The 16,931-nt window shown below is 38.8% G+C and overlaps 1 protein-coding gene across 2 annotated transcripts in view; it reads left to right on the forward strand.

The window, feature by feature from the left end:
- Positions 1 to 16,931, forward strand: part of LOC127416727 (cyclic AMP-responsive element-binding protein 3-like protein 1) — a 38,305-nt gene that overhangs the window by 17,802 nt on the left and 3,572 nt on the right. Inside the window, exons 3-10 of one of the 2 annotated variants that reach the window (XM_051656230.1) lie at positions 1,856 to 2,031; positions 5,818 to 5,902; positions 8,677 to 8,876; positions 9,030 to 9,179; positions 10,596 to 10,654; positions 11,243 to 11,311; positions 15,063 to 15,162; positions 15,474 to 15,624. In XM_051656230.1, the coding sequence (XP_051512190.1) occupies positions 1,856 to 2,031; positions 5,818 to 5,902; positions 8,677 to 8,876; positions 9,030 to 9,179; positions 10,596 to 10,654; positions 11,243 to 11,311; positions 15,063 to 15,162; positions 15,474 to 15,624 (990 nt within the window). The remainder of the gene's footprint in view (positions 1 to 1,855; positions 2,032 to 5,817; positions 5,903 to 8,676; positions 8,877 to 9,029; positions 9,180 to 10,595; positions 10,655 to 11,242; positions 11,312 to 15,062; positions 15,163 to 15,473; positions 15,625 to 16,931) is intronic. The other variant, XM_051656238.1, reaches the window with a different exon arrangement.

The following is a 16,931-nucleotide window of genomic DNA, read 5'->3' on the forward strand; positions in this document are numbered from 1 at the left end:
TGTCTCTCGTCTCAGATGCAGCAGGTTTCAACAGTAGAAGCATATTAACTAATGTCAAGCACTGCGTTAAGCAGATCTAGTCCGCCAAGACCAAACCTACTCAGTGTCATTAACTGAGTAGGTTAAATCTTTTATAAACTACTCTGAGAGTTGTCCTAACTGAACTGGCATTGGATTGGCGAACTGGACATCCGTATAAAATTACTCCTTTTGTGTTCCACAAAATAAAGAAAGTCATATGGGTTTGGAAGAAATAAGGGTAAAGAAATAATGACAGATTTTAAATTTTTGGATCAATTATTTCTTTAAAATGTTTATAATGGCTTGTGTTTCTTTTGTGTATAGACTTGTTATATTTCGACAAAAAGATTGAAAGGGAGAAACAGAGATGACTCCTTTGATATATCAGACCCTGTGAAAGAGTACATATAATTTGGTCTTATCAGGTTTGAGAAAGCTGTATAGTAGGCTGATCCCTTTTTTACAATAGAGAATGTGCGTAAGAGCATGTTTGTTTTATTGCATGCTGGTGAAGGAGAGACTCTTATGGTCTAATCTGCTGTATTGAGTTGATGGTTTGTGCCTTTACACAGAGGTTCCCCACTGGCAGAGAGCTTAAAAGTATCAAATCCAGCCCTCTCCTCCAAACAGCAGAACTCCTAAAAAGCTTTGCTCTTCTGCTGTAATCAGACTCCTGCTGATATCCTTCCACAACAGACCACTAACATGAAAAACCTACCATCCTCCTTTACAAGGCCACATAATGTTTTATCGATCCTGTGGTGGAGCCTGCAAATAAATGCTACGGAGGGCAACATGATAATGAGGGCTCCCTTTATACGCAATACTTTTCTCCTCTTTGAAGCGTCCAGGCATGTAAAGCTGTTCTCTAGCCACCCCAACTGCCCCCACCAATCTCTTACCTGGCTTTTGTGTTAACTGTATAAAGAGAAGCTGGTTTGCATTAACCTTCAGGTCATAAACTGAGTTTGTAGATCTCACTTGCATCATAACAGCATCTGTATGAAACTCACTTCATGGAGTCTGTAGTGTGAAGTTTGTCACTTTCAAGAAAGATTTGCTTGTTGATTAAAATGTGCCCCATCACAATCCTGCATGAAATGTTAAGACCCATTTGGGCCAGAAGGCTTTGATTCTGGTTTTGAAAACAGCACACAGATCCATACAATCTGCAATCTAAATCCATAACAATCCCATTAATTGCCATTAATTAATACATTTAATTATCTCACCTGTTCATTCGTATGACTCTGGCATATTTTTGTAATGTGTATTTTTGGAGATTTTAGTTGATTTTATCACCTCAAGTTCAAGCATTCCTATAATTTACTGAAGATACAGTGGCCCCAAAGACAAACTATTAAGACACTTAAAAATGCATGCATGTCATTGCATTAGATAAAACAAAGTGGCCTTTATTCTGCAGCAAGATATCTCAAGCACACTTTACAAAAAGAACATACATTCTACAAAAAGAAGTTTGTTAGGTTTGAAATGATAAATTAAAAGATAAACGGTTAAAAATGAAGACAAAAAGTATTTGGATACTTTCTGGCTGCCAAATGTTAGTTAGTTTGTCCATATTAATGTGATTAACTACACCTGTTTTTATTACACTAGAACACCTGTGTGAACTTCAGGGGAACTAAAAATGAGACCAGTTCAAAGTCATTGCCAAAATAGTTCAGAAAAATTAGGTCTAGCAGCATTTGTTTGCAGCTGTATTGTACCAAGTCCCACTACAAATAATAATAATTGAAAAATCATATATATTACACTCTCAGCCCTTTTCTTGTGTTTGCTGTTTGTTTAAGATTGTTATTTCTCTCCCCAGACTTGGAGGGGATGTGGTCGTTCAGTCAGAATCTCACAGCCATTCTAGTGAAACAGGAGCCAAGCCGGATGTCTGAGATCAGCCCAGATACAGCACCTCCTCTGGTCAACACCAGCACCTGCTCACAGCCCCTCACTCTTGCCCCCCCACCACAGAGGAACCACACAGGGGAGAAGGTGAGAGCAGATTACAGCAGCACCGCACACTTTTTCTGTGTGTACATTGGTTGATTCTTAGTGGTCCTCATACTACTAACAATATGGAGGTCATACATATGTTTTAGAGGAAAGCTCAGCGTTCATGGAAAACCTGGAAATATCAGTGTATTTTAAAATTGTGATTTCCAGGGCTGAAAAAGTCATGTAAATGAATAAAATCATACAAAGACAGGGTAAAGTTATGGAAACTTCTTTAGTGAATGTAAATGTTTCTAGTTATGCTCTATTCAAAAACGCTTTTTCATTGTTTTGATAATGCTCCTTGTGAGTGTTAAGCTTGTGTTAGAAATCTCAGAAAGTTTTTTAGGAGTCTTTTAGGAGACATTTACTCTTTATTAATAAAGCTGATGTATTTTTTTTAAATTCAAATTATTTCTCATATCCTAGATTAATATGCAGTCAACTACAAATAAGCTATTTCTATGTTGATTTAGCCTAAAAGTGTAACAATGTCACTGTGGCACTATCAAAACACTTCTCTGTTTGTTTGAGGGGTCCTGTCCAGCCCAACACAGCAACATTGTCTCAACCAATGATGTGAGATTGGGGCGGGACTGTCTGTCTGCACAATCAGTGGAAGATGGGGGGAGCTTTCTGTAATCTGTTTGAAAACAGTGATTATTCTTGCAATTCTTTTTGGCGATGGTAGTGCTAAAGAAATTGCACACTTCAGATTTAAAGGAATAGTTCACCCAAAAATTAAAGTTCCCTCATCATTTACTCACCCTCATGCCATCCCAGGTGTGTATGACTTTATTTCTTTTGGAGAACACAAACGAAGATTGATAGAAGAATATCTCAGCTCTGTAGGTCCATACAGTTGCACGTGTATGGTGACCACAATTTTGAAGCTCCAAAAAGCACATAAAGGCAGCATAAAAGTGATCCATAAGACTCCAATGGTTAAATCCATGTCTTTTGAAGTTATCTAATAGATTTTGGGTGAGCACAGAACGAAATATAACTCCTGTTTCACTGTGCATCTTGCTATTGCAGTTTCAAGGCATGATCATGATTTCAAGCTTGATTACACTTCCTAGTGCTTGAGATGGTGCTATAGGAATTGTGTAATCGAGCTTGAAAAAGAGACTGCTGATGTCAAGATTTATAGTAAAACAGGAGTTATATGTTTATCTTTTCTCATCCAAAACTGATTGGATCACTTCAGAAGACATGGATTAAACCACTGGAATCTTATGGATTACTTTTATGTTGCCTTTGTGTTTTTTGGAGCTTCAGCATTTTGGTCACCATTCACTTGCACTGTATAGACATACAGAGCTGAGAAATTCTTTTTAAAATTTTCATTCGTGTTCAGCAGAAGAAAGAAATTCATAAACATCTGGGATGGCATGAGGGTGAGTACTTGATGAGAGCATTTCCATTTTGGGGTGAACTAACCCTTGAAGTATAATTGGTTCAATCTATTAATTTCATGGATCGGTTCATAAAAATGAAATATCTGCCCCTGCAATCACTATAAAATAATTTTTAAAAATCTTTACTTTGTAATCACGATTTACAAAACAACTGGAAAAATTCTGTAAAAGCCATGGAAATGAGATGAAACCCTGAAAGCTTTGTTTTAAATCAACCAGGGAAATCTTGCTTCATTACTGTATATCCATTATGGAAATGCTATCCACAATACAGCTGTTTTGACAGAATATCAATGGATGCATGTGAAACTCAAACTGAAACTGGATGCACAATGAACCTTGCACACACTGTGGACCAGAGGGACCATTGTATTAGTATGACAATGAAACACACACACACACACACACACACACACACACACACAGACACATATGCTTCCTTTGCTCTTTTGCTCAACTGGCAGTTTGCTACACTTCTCTGCCCAGTGAGCATGTTCACAGTATGAGTGTGTGTGTGTGAAGAGTTGAACTCGCTGAAGCATGGGGATCAGCTCCAGCAGCATCAGTGTTGAGTTGAGAGTAGATTAGTTGTGTGTGGCTGCTGAGTTCTCTCGGATCTGGCAGCAAATCCACTTTGAGTATTAGAGCCATGGAAATGCTCTCCTCTCTCTGACTTCACTCTAAAACAGGCCAGATTTTCCGCCAGCTTCCATAAACTCTGCCCTCTCCAGGGAGCAGGTCTGCGGCAGCTGTTTGCTGTTTGAAGATACTTCTCACCAAAATAAGCAAGCACACAGAACAAGCACTTGAATGTTCTGTGCTCAAAATTAGCAACAGAGCTCTGTCAAGAAGGCTAGATGAAATAATATTCCGAATCGACATGCCCTTTATTTAAGAAGAGCAGCGAGACACACATGGCGTAAAGCTGTTCTGAAGTCCCACTGGGATCTGCCAGACTGTCAGTGCAGCTGCACTGGACAGCATCCTCACAGTCAGATCATGTGCAACAGGAAGAGCAGCTCTCACCAGATAAACATAAACCATATATAACATACCATTATGAACTGACACACCATAATAACTATAATTCATGGTCTGCATATATTACATAATCCTCAAGCAATACTTTGGAACCTCTTGAGGCCACCTCGGAACCTTAAAGGAGCCAGACAGTTAAGAGTCCAACTTAGTATTCCAACTACAACATTGTATGACCTGATTTTGCTATAGTTTAGTTTTAATGAAGCTTGACTAGCAGGGGAGGAAAGTACATTTTATTAGCTATTTGAAAGATGTGTGCATAGGCACTTTGGAAAGATTCTATTTTTATGGATCTGTTTTTTATTGTAATATTCAATATGAACACACACACACATACAGGCATAGGGAAACATTCATAATACAGCGACCCTTGATAAGTCACAGTGAAGGGTCTTGACCTTACAGCATTGTAAGCAACAACATATGGACTAACAACCTTTCAGCCAATGATGTACATCTACTTAAGCAATATCACATGATCAAAAGTGGCTGATATTCAGTACAACAGCATGATTGCAAGTGAAATACTGTTTTTATATAACAAGAGGTTTATATCGAGTAGCTTACATTTGAGAAAAAATATATCAATTTATTTTGTCTAGTTCTAACGAAAATAGTTCCAAACAAAACTAAAGCAAAATCAACTGTTGCACGTCGTCAAGCATAGCACATACTGATAGTCGGTTGGTATCACAGACAAATGGAGTTGAACAAATAGTAAAGCGTCCAAGTGCTTTTATACTAAATTTCAATTCTTTTAGAATGGAAAGAACGGACCTCACATTGTATAATATTGTTTAGTGCTACCATATACAGTATATGTGTTATTCAGATGGTAGTGTGAAGGCCTCTACCAGCTCAAGTTCATGGGGAATACATCCGCTGACTCTGAATAAGTGAAGTGTACAGCAGCCCCTCTGATCTGAGGCTCATGCCACCTCTCTCTGTGCATGATTGTTGGTCGCTGGCCAGACTGCGTGTGGTTAGCAGGCAGGTAGCCTTTGCTCTGTCAGTGTAAACAGTTTGAGTCTGCCTTCAGCTGTGTTTACTGTCTCAGACATCCAGCATGGAGCACATTTATTCCAGTTCCCTAAAACAGTTCAATACCATCACATATCATCAAATACTAAAGAGCAAAGCAGCCAAATTTCATCAAAGACTCTTGTATAAAGCCAAATATTGTCTCTGTGCTGCATATTCCTCCAGCCTGCATAGTGGATTCACATACAGGATGCTTCTTTCAAACATCCTCCAGTGTATAAGCATCTGTTGTGTGGTTTATGTTAATGGTTGTTTTGGTGTGTGTTTGTTTTTATTGTTTTAGGGCTCCAAAAGTCTGAGCACAAACTCTGTTCCTGCCATTAAAGCAGAACCCATAGAGGTGAACCAGTTCCTCAGTGTTCCTACAGGTAGGTGTGAAATCTCTCCTACCAAGTTAAAGGGATAGTTCACTCAAAATTGAAAATTCTCTCATCATTTACTCACCCTAATGCCATCCCACATGTGCATGACTTTCTTTCTTCTGCTGAACACAAATGAAGATTTTTAGAAGAATTCAACTCTGTAGGTCCATGCGCACAGTGCAAGTAAATGGGTACCAAAATTCTGAAGCTCCAGAAGCACACGAAGGCAGCATAAAAGTAATCCATAAGACTTAAGTTGTTAAATCCATGTCTTCAGAAGCGATATGATAGGTATGGGTGAGAAACAGATCAATATTTAAGTCCTTTTTTACTATACATCTGCACTTTCACTTTCACACTCTTCTTCTTTTGTTTTTGGCGATTTGTATTTTTCGTGCATATCGCCAACTACTGGGCAGGGAGAAGAATTTATCATAAAAAACATTAATTTTTGGGTGAACTATGCCTTTAAACTCAATCAACAGCATTTGTGGCATAATTTTGATTACCACAAAAAATAATTTTGACTCGTCCCTCCTTTCCTCAAAAATCTAAGTTACAGTGAGGCACTTACAATGGAAGTGAATGAGCCAATTTCTTGAGGATTTAAAGGCAGAAATGTGAAGCATAACATCTTATAAAAGCACTTCCATTAATTGTTCAGTTGACACTCGTGTATTATTTAAGACGTAAAGTTGTTTAAATCAACTTTTTGGCCAGGTTTACAGAGTTACTGTTCATCGTCATGGCAACAAATGTTTTAAATTGGATGTAATTCATAATGTCACGCATATTGTTTACATCTTGTGGCTATACTTTTGAAACAGTGAGTATTTTAACATTTACAGATTGGCCCCCATTCATTTCCATTGTAAGTGATTTACTGTCGATTGAGAATATTACTTTCAGTCTAAACGGTCACCTGTATGGAGTGATTTATTCAGTCGGAGTGCCACTAACACACAGTCAGCAATTTGCCAATCACATGTTGTATGCATAATAAAAATAAAAGCAGTTTTTCGGCGATGTGATGCAGCTGTTGGCTCACAGGGATACAGGTTTGAATCTGGCCTGAACCATGTCCCGATTCCATTTCATCTCTCTCTCTCTCTGTCTCTCTCTTTCAACTTTCATGTCATTCTCTACTCTCTTATAAATTTAATGCAAAAAATCCCATGACTAAAATTTTTACAGCATTTAGTCTCCACAATGGCTTGCAGTTCTTCCACCCCTGTTTAAAGATGTCAAAACTAAGCAAATTAGCTCTCTTTTATCCTGCTCTCCTGCTCTAAGGTCAGTTCAGTTCAGGGTTATAAATACTGTAATGGTGTGTTCCTTTTCCAGAGGAAATGAGGCTTAGTATGAGTATTTCTTTTTATAACTTTTGCATGCATTTGACAATCTCTGAGATCTCAACTTTAGTCCATTCTGAAAGGCCTAATGATGAAAACAATCTCTGAGAGTCGCTTTTTAATCCATGAGTTTCAGTATGAATATTCTTTAAATATCGCAGTAATTTTTTACATTATTTTTAGGAGCTGTTGTTTTTAGATTATTCTGACATGACAAGGATGTTTCTTTTGTTCTTAGCATGCAATTACCACATCCTACATGTTTATATACTGTATGCTTGTGCACTATAAAAAAAATGATTGATTAACATGTCTGAATAAACCTGAATACAATAGGTTACTCCAACTAAAGGGATCTCAAGGGTTAGATATTAGTAAATAAGTATAAATAGATATTTATTGTAACAATTGCAGGTTACACCTGTACCACTTTTTGTATGCACGTCTGAATTAGTGTTTTTTTTTGTGTGTGTGTGTGTGTGTGTTTTTGTGTCCACATTAGCGTTTGGTCGAAGGTCAGACCCATTGCTTGAGTCAGGTCTAAAGCTGACAGTTTAACTGAATCCAGTACTGTGTACCCACACATCGCTAGTATTTAATGCAAACAGTAATGTGTGAAGCTGGTGGTGTTAGCCAAATTTCTATAATCTGGGCTCGTAACGGTAAATTTGCAGGTTCAAGTTGGGGTAACAGAAGAATTGGAAAATCATTAAGATCAAAATCTTACTTTGATTTCATCATTGTGTTGCTGAGAAAGGCATGTAACCCAAAGTTGCTCCAGAGTAACTGGGTGGGTAAACAGTCCCCTCTGTTTACTGTACTTCACTTTGGATGAAAATGCATCTGCTGATGGCAAGAAACCTGTAACACCTGCAAGCCTGATGTGTGCATTGTCTGTCTGGCAGTATGACGTCCTCTCATCCTGCTCATCCAGAAAAAAAAAAAAACTGAATTAAAGTAGTGTTGTGTGTATGTTGGGTCCTGGCCAAACCAAACACATGATCAATTCCAAAACCCGCCAGGCTTAGCAGCTTTGTGCATGTGTGTGTTCAATGTCCAAAACCATACTCAAAGGATCAGGCCTTATTGGTGTTTCCTGATGACACGTGAATGGATGGAAAACAGAAGAGTGGTTGACTTTCTCTCACTCAGGAACTTCTCTGATTCTCACTTTAGCTTGGTGTCGCTTAAAGATTCATTGGCCATTTTAACACTGACTGTTTTGGTGAGTTTGTATGTGTCTGAGTATACCATTCACTAGTCTGGCATATGCCAGATATTCAGTTTATTGACAAGCAGGCATATTTTCAGGTATTGTGCTGTTTGGAATTAAAACTGATCATTAAGAGTTCAGCTGTTAATGCCAGTGGCAAACAAGAGTCACTGATGTTTCAGGTGCTTCAAGATTATTTCTTTCTACCCCAACAGAAGAGCACCTGCGGTTACCGCCCACTCCCCCCAGTAGCCATGGCAGTGACAGCGATGGATCCCAGAGCCCACATTCGCTGCCACCATTAAGCCCTGCACGCCTGCAGAGCCCACATTCACTGCCTCCCTCCAGTCCTGCCCGGCTACAGGCCCGCACCTCCGCAGCAATCTCCTCGTCCCCTCTCCTCACCGCCCCACATGTGAGCCACACACAATACATTACACATTATACATCAGTCATTTGTAAATGTGACGCAGAATGCTCATTATGTATAATATAAATGGAAATATCGTTACTTGGAATACAAATGCCTAAAACATGCAAACATCTACACATTTGTGTTTTTATGCAGAAGTTGCAGGGAACATCAGGCCCTTTGATGCTGACAGAGGAAGAGAAGAGAACTTTGATCGCTGAGGGATATCCCGTCCCCAGCAAACTACCCCTCACCAAAACTGAGGAGAAAGCCCTCAAACGAGTGCGTCGGAAAATCAAAAACAAGGTATTGCTCATGACAACACAGTAATAAAGGAACAGCGTACCCAAAAAATATATAGCTCACATAGAAAATTCGGTCATTATTTGTTCACTGTCATGTTGTTCCAAAGCCAAATTACTTTCTTTCTTCTGCAGAATACTAAAATAAAAACATTTAATGAATATCCCTGTCCATCTTCTCAGTACGATGGCAGTTGATAGTGACTCACTTTAAAGCTTATGAAGCACCCAGAAGAATCATAAAAGTATGTGTGCCTCATGCATCATATTCCAAGTCTTCTGAAGGGATACAATATGTTTTGGTGAAAAACAACATGAAATGTAGGTCAATTTTAGTGAAATCTTGACATCAGTTGCACGTTCATGAACTTGCAATGTATTTGTACAATGAGAATGCAAGTTCTCGCATAAACACTATCAACGGCCATTGAATTAAGTAGATGGACTGGGATATTCATTACATTTTTCCTTTTGTGCTCTGCATAAGACAGAAAGTAATATGGGTTTGAACCAAAGGTTGCGCTAGAAAAAATCTTTATCCATCTCTCTGACGGACTGAGTTGTAAAATTTCCACCATGATCTAATTTTATTCATCATACATTTTTATTTTATATGTACTAAGGCTACATTCAGTGGCATAGCATCCATTATAATGGCATATACTGTACATTATATGCAGTGGATAGGTCTATTTAAGAGATTTTTTGACTGTCAATCAGCCGCTTCGCATACATGCACAAGTTCATTGAACTATTTAGTGTGCCTGATATCAACATAAATTGTCATAGATAAGAAGCACACACATCTCTGAAGCTGAGTTACAGGTACTCCACTAAAATAACTGAATATTCTGCTCTAAACGTAATGTTTGCCCGTAGATTAAATGTAAGTATTATCAGCAATAACAAAGCACTTTCTTTTTGATATTGTGCTTTTTTGCACTTTATTACCATGCATTAACACACGGACGTAATGATTAATGTATGCAGTCATGAAATCTCAGTCTCTCTCCCTGAAATCCGAACACAACTGATCAAAAGAGACGCATATTACCTGGTGTTAATGGGGATGGTGCCTGTAAATACACATCTTAACACATCTTAATACCAGGGAATAAACAGGACACACAGACACAGCAGGAGTGTGTGTGAGAGAGTGAAGTCAAAACTGATGCACTAGGTTAAAATTATTCTCTTGTTCTTTTTAATCTGTCAGAATGATGGTCAGCATTTGGAATTATCTGTCAATGTTTAAAAAATCGGTAAATGATGGAGAACTTTTGGTTAACGCAACCCCTGGTTTGAACCACATGAGGTTGAGTAAATTATAACAAAATAACAATTTTTGGATGAACTATTCCTTTAATATCGAGTCATATCATCATATTCTCAATCTTCTCATGGACTAATTTTTTCATAGATCTCAGCACAGGAGAGTCGCAGGAAGAAGAAGGAATACGTGGAGTGTTTGGAGAAAAGGTAATTCCACTCTATTCATTTGCTCTGTACCTCTCCTACTCTTTCTCATCTTTTCTCTTTTCTTCTCTATTTCTTCAAGTGTTTGTCTAGCTTCCACTTGCATGGCTGTCTTCTGTCTGTCTCTCATCATTCTCACTTTCTGTTTGACCTCCTCTCCTTTAATTCTCTTTTCTCTCTCACCCCAGCACACAATCTTCCTGCAAAATACTCAATATCCTTCATGCTGTTTTATAGGATTTGTTGTGTGAATGTGGCCAATGGCTGTAGTCCATGCACTCATTGGGGTGTGAGGATGTATGTATGTGTGTGCATTTGCATGAGTCATTTTCCCTTCTGTGCTGCTGTTAGGATATCAGGGTTTGGATAGTGAGCTGGAGAGACTGGACTTACACTGGACACACTCATACACACTTTTTCCACAATCTTGCTGTCATTACTGTAAAGGAAGTCATGTGCATTTGATTTTATGATGTTAGATCAGAGCTCAAGGGTCATAAAGTTAACAAGGGAAACAAGTTTATTTATGTCTTTCAGTCTGTCATTGTGACAGTGTGGTAGAATAACACTCTCTTTCTGTCTCCTCTACAGAGTGGAGAACTATACTTCGGAGAACAATGAATTGTGGAAAAAAGTTGAGACACTCGAGAATGCCAACAGGTGAGATACCATATGTGTGCATGCGTTTAATAACAGTGAACATTTTATAGAGGGATTTTAAATGTAATTGTAACCGTGTTGCGGTAGGTGCATGCAGCAGCCTCTTCGTAGTCGGTCCAGATGCTCACAGGTCTTAACCTTCCCTTCCAATCATATAGAGCAGCACCTTTTCATTCACTCCTGGGTGGCCTAGTAAGAACATGGGCACTGTCAACAGGGTGCTTTCTGTTCCTACTGTTTGGAGAAACAGAAAGAGAGAACGCCCGAGGGGGGACTGGGTGTTATCAAAGTCAGCTCTTTTCTTGTGGGTTAAATGTAAAACCTTATTGAAGTGCTTCCTCTGTATATGAATAAACAGATTGCCTTGCCTTTACAGGCATTATCATTTGCTCAATAATTCAGCTTGTGTCAAAAGCCTCTAGACAGAGAGATTGCTCTTGTAACATCATTGACGTTTCTCTGTATTTTCTTTCCATGTCAAAAGTTGGGTTGTTTGTAATGCCATTCTGAAAAAATCACCGGTACAGTTAGACACTTACAATGGAAGTAAATGGGGCCAGTCTATATACATTCAAATACAAAAGTAGTTTCAAAAGTAGAGCCACAAGATGTAAATATTGTCTGTGTCTGAAACCAGGAAAATGCTGCCTCCGGAAGCTGTATACAGAGGCAGCAAGTGACCAAGGCACGTCCGAATCCAAATGTTCTCGTTACATTCGGTCTACTGAGATATCTTCATCCGATAGATTTTTAAGGCAGAAGTGATGTATCCTTCGCTGCCTATCTAATCCCAGAATCCTGTGCGTGCGGTTACACAGCGTTTGAACTAAAGAAAGAAAATGGCGGCCAAAGAGCTAGTTTGAAGTTGCTGGGTTTTTTTTTTCCTTCACTTCTTCCAACTTTTGATTCCATTTCTAGTGTGAAAGTAGTATTGTAGTTATTAAATATATACTTGGTTATCACCAAAACTCTCTTGATTTTGTTCTAGATTATTAGATCTTTGTGGTTTGGTTGGACTTAATGAATTCTGGTATCCTAGCAACGATGTGACGTAGTGCTGCCTGGGAAGCCTGTCCGAAAACAGTTTCCAGAGGTACCTTTGTACGCAAACGCTATCTGTTAAGTCATTGACTGATAGGTCAGCGAGGCAACATGGAAGATACCTTTGGTTTAGGATGCAGCCATTGTACCACTTTAACATGATTTAGTGTGATAAAATCAGGGATTTACTGGCATTACTACGTCACGACAACAGAGTTGTAATATTGGAAAACACTCATATTTATTAACATGAATAATATTCATGTTTTGTGGCTATACTTTTGAAACAGTGTCTTTTTTTTTGTTTTTTTTTTCAATTTGGAATGCCCAGTTCCCAGTGTGCTCTAAGTCCTCGTGGTGGTGTAGGATGAATCTCAGCTGCCTCCACGTCTGAGACAGTCAATCCGCACATCACGTGGCTTGTTGAGCACGTTACCGCGGATATATAGCATGTGTGGAGGCTTCACGCCATCCACTGTGGCATCCACGCACAACTCACCACGCACCCCACCGAGAGCGAACCACATTATAGCGATCACGAGGAAGTTACCCCATGTGACTCTACCCTCCCTAGCAACCGGGCCAATTTGGTTGCTTAGGAGACCCGGCTGGAGTCACTCAGCACGCCCTGGGATTCGAACTAGTGAACTCCAGGGGTGGTAGCCAGCATCTTTACCTCTGAGCTACCCAGGCCCCCAACAGTGTCTATTTTAATGTTTATGGACTAGCCACTTTCACTTCCATTGTAAGTGCCACGATTTTTGCTTTTTTATTTTTAAAATAAAATAGGGTTAGGGTTACATTCCTTTAAGCTAGCCTAGTGGAACACCAACATACCAGCATCCCATGCCAGAGACCAGTATACAAAATATATCATACCTTGGTGACAAGCAGTGCTGCTCCTTTCAACAGGGATCTCTTTCTCTTTCTGTTTCTCTATCATTTGGGGCTACTGTAGCTTTTTTGTAGCAATGCACAAGCCATCAGTGCTCTATGTGAGTGTGTTAGCAGGAGAGAGACAGGGGAGTCTCAGTATGTGTGTATAAGTGTTGAGTAATGTAATCTGAGTTTTTTAAAGGATTGGCTCAGGCCCCTTATTAACAACACTCTTTAACTACCACACAGCACGGTGCCTGCCTGCCCTTCATTACAGGATAAAGAGTGTGTGTGTGTTGGCTCTCTGCTGATTCTTGTTAGCATTGAACCCTCAGAGTCAGCTAGGAGAATTCAAAGAGACAGCAGGGGGAAGTTTGTGTTTGTGTGTTGTGTGGTGGGTGGGTTGTATATTAATCTGGAGAAACCCACTGGTTATATAATCAAAGTGAGAGGATTACTTCTATTTCAGTAGGACGGTAGAATATCTCTACTGCTAAGAGCATTCTTGTATAACTAGACTATTCAGCAGCACTCAATATGAGTAATTCTGCACTTTGTGTCTGTGAGAACTGATATACAAGTTTCTTTTGGGGTGGCCTAGTGATTAAAGTTCTGGGCTGATAACCAAAAGGTTGCACGATTGAACCCCGTAATGTTTGATCCATGACTTATCACCACTGTGCCTTTGGGTAAGTCATTTAACCCTAGGTTGGTGCAGGGGGATTGTCCATGTTATTAAGCGTGCTATAAGTCGCTTTGGATAAAAGTGTCTGCGAAATGACAGTTAATAACTGGTCTTGTTTATTGTTTTGCAACATGTTGCAATGGCTCTCTCTAGTGGTGGAAGTAGCTCTCACGCCTAATGGCATTCACATCAAAACAATTTGAAGCCTTCTTGTTGTGGCACAGTGGTCTCACCACAGACTCTGCTGTGGAAAAGAGTAGCCTAGTTATGACCAAATCAATGTCAATTACAAGCTGAATGTTACTCAAAGGTAAAATTCTACTAGTGGCTCTCTGTATTATGTGACTTTACATCTTAGTCTTAGCTCGTCCACTAGAGGGAGCTCTATGACCCTTTATATGATTACTAAATTCTGTCTCATTAGATGCATAGGCACAGTTAGTGGGAAATACTGGCATACTTTTTACTGTATACTGAATTGCACATTTTAAAGAATATAATATAGTATGTACTTAATGATAAACACTTCTAATAGACTATGCTATATTGTTGTCGTGACTTCACTATGTTCGTTGTATGTTTAATTTAGTGAGTGGCATCCAGTTATCATCTCTGAAATACATTTATTTGACATTTTGGCAGTCCAATTTAATAATGAGTCAAGAAGGAGATGTTCAAAATCACATTTGCTTTTGTTTCCAGTTCATGTGTCGCACTGAAAATGAAAGGCCAAAAGTCAAGTGCATTCATTGTGGAATACATTATCACATTAAAGGGATAGTTCACCCCCCAGAAAATTTAATCCTGTCATCATTTGCTCAACTTTATGTAGCTTCAAATGTATGACTAACGTTCTTCTGTTGAACACAAAAGGAGATTTTGGGCAGAATGTCAGCCTCAGTCACCATTCACTTTCATTGTATGCAACAACAACAGAAAAAAAGATGCAATAAAAGTGAATGGTGACTGCGGCTGACATTCTCTCTTGCATTTTCCTTTTGTAATCAATGGAAGAAATAAAATAATGTAGGTTTGGAACAACATAAGGGTGAATAAATGCTGACAAAGTTTTCGTTTTTTCATGTGAACTATCACTTAAACTAAAGACATTATATATAATTTTTCTTTTGCGATGTGTGTCACCTGTAGGTCTCTGCTCCAACAGTTGCAAAGACTGCAAGCTCTAGTGAGCGGGAAAGTGCCTCGATCCTGCAAGATCGCCTCCACGCAGACCGGAACCTGCCTCATGGTATGTACTGTTCATACATATACTGACACAGACACAAGAGTTCAGTCTCTCTCATGCATACACACTGGTTCCAGTACACACATACAAACAAACAAACAAACAAACATATTTCTTATGTTTATTCCCCCCCAAACAAACCAGAGTGCTGTGTTGTCTTAATAAAAATATTTAGTATTTTTTAGTCTGTTTAGCTTAGTCTGACATGCTTTTGCATGTAGATGCTGGTCAGTGCTGCTCTAACAGGTGTTGTAAAAGTAGGCTTGCAGTGGGGCGGAGTACTCACCGTGTGTGTGGTTCCTCCTCCTGGCCAGGTGGTGGTGCTGTGTTTTGTGTTGGTGCTGGGCTCGCTCACTCCCTGCCTGCCAGAGCTCTCCCTCTACTCTTCCTCCTTATCTTCATCATCCTCACACACGGTGAAGTCCGCACCGCTGCCCTCAGGTGACCTCTACACCACCAGTCAGGGTATGTTTAATCCCTGCCCCTAATATATGAAACAAACTCAAGCATTACTGTGTAGCGCACATGACATGTAAAGTATATTATTACATTTCTCTGCATATGAGCAAAGATGTTTTTATTTATAGGTTCAAATAAAGGCATTATAAAAATACAAAAAATTGTGTTACATGATGCTATTGACTTGAGGTGATATGATGACTTTTGGACATTCATTCATAGATTGCAGTTCAAAAAGTCCACTTGTGAAAATGCATCTATTTTGCATTTTTCAATCTAATACAGTTTTTTATTATTACAAATTACATTATCAGCATAGAAAATGGAGTAAGAAGTTAAAAACCTAACATGAATTTCAGAATTCCTAAGTATCTCTTTTCCTGTAATTACAGCATGCACTCAAACAGGCATGAGCTTTTCAATGGAAACAAAGAAACCTGACCTTTCATACAAAAGAGTTAACATGGTCAATGTCACATATTTGCTTATTGGATTAGTGACCTAGAAGTAGTGGTGAATCTTGAATATTTCTTATTCATCTTACATCATGTTTCTTTGTTTTAACTTTTCCAAAATCCTACAATTAGATTTTGAATCCCAGATTTTCAATGTTGACTCAGACAGAATGGCTCTTTATATATATATATATATATATATATATATTAGTTCTGGGTAATTTAACACGTTGATTTCTGTGATTTAATAGGTAACTGTTTAATGCTTAAAAAAAAATAAAAATGCAATAAATTCAGTATCTGTTTTTTTTTTTTTTTTTTTTTTTTTCACTTTCTGAAACTTCACTTATGTTTTTCCCCACTTCCTCTGGCTAAAATTGGAATATATACATTTCCAGGAAAAATACACTTGACTCGACTGCACATCCCAGCACAGAAACAGATTGTGTGGAGCAGTGCGTGCTTATTCATTGCTCGATATGCAGGTCCGGTGCATAATAAACACGGGAGCAAATTAACTGTACAGAGAATGGAGACTTCACCCGCAGGTGGTGAGCCAGGTGTGGGAGAGATACGGGCAAGTTGCTGTATCTCTTCGCATCACCCGAAAACGCTTACTTACTGTCATTGGAACTAGTATCAATAGCAAAACCGAGCGATAGAGACTGAACGTCAGCCAGAGAAAATAATAGTTTTGATATTTTAAACTTCAGCAAATTGAACTTAAGGATTCAATTTGTTTTATATCTGTATGTATAGTGTCTAATAATGTATTGGTAATATACTTTTAAGTCAATAAGTCTTGATAAAATTTAAAGTCCACTGGAAAATGGCAGATTTTGCCCAATGTCCACCAAT

Source organism: Myxocyprinus asiaticus, chromosome 2 (assembly GCF_019703515.2).
Source record: "Myxocyprinus asiaticus isolate MX2 ecotype Aquarium Trade chromosome 2, UBuf_Myxa_2, whole genome shotgun sequence".
Lineage (NCBI taxonomy): Eukaryota > Metazoa > Chordata > Actinopteri > Cypriniformes > Catostomidae > Myxocyprinus > Myxocyprinus asiaticus.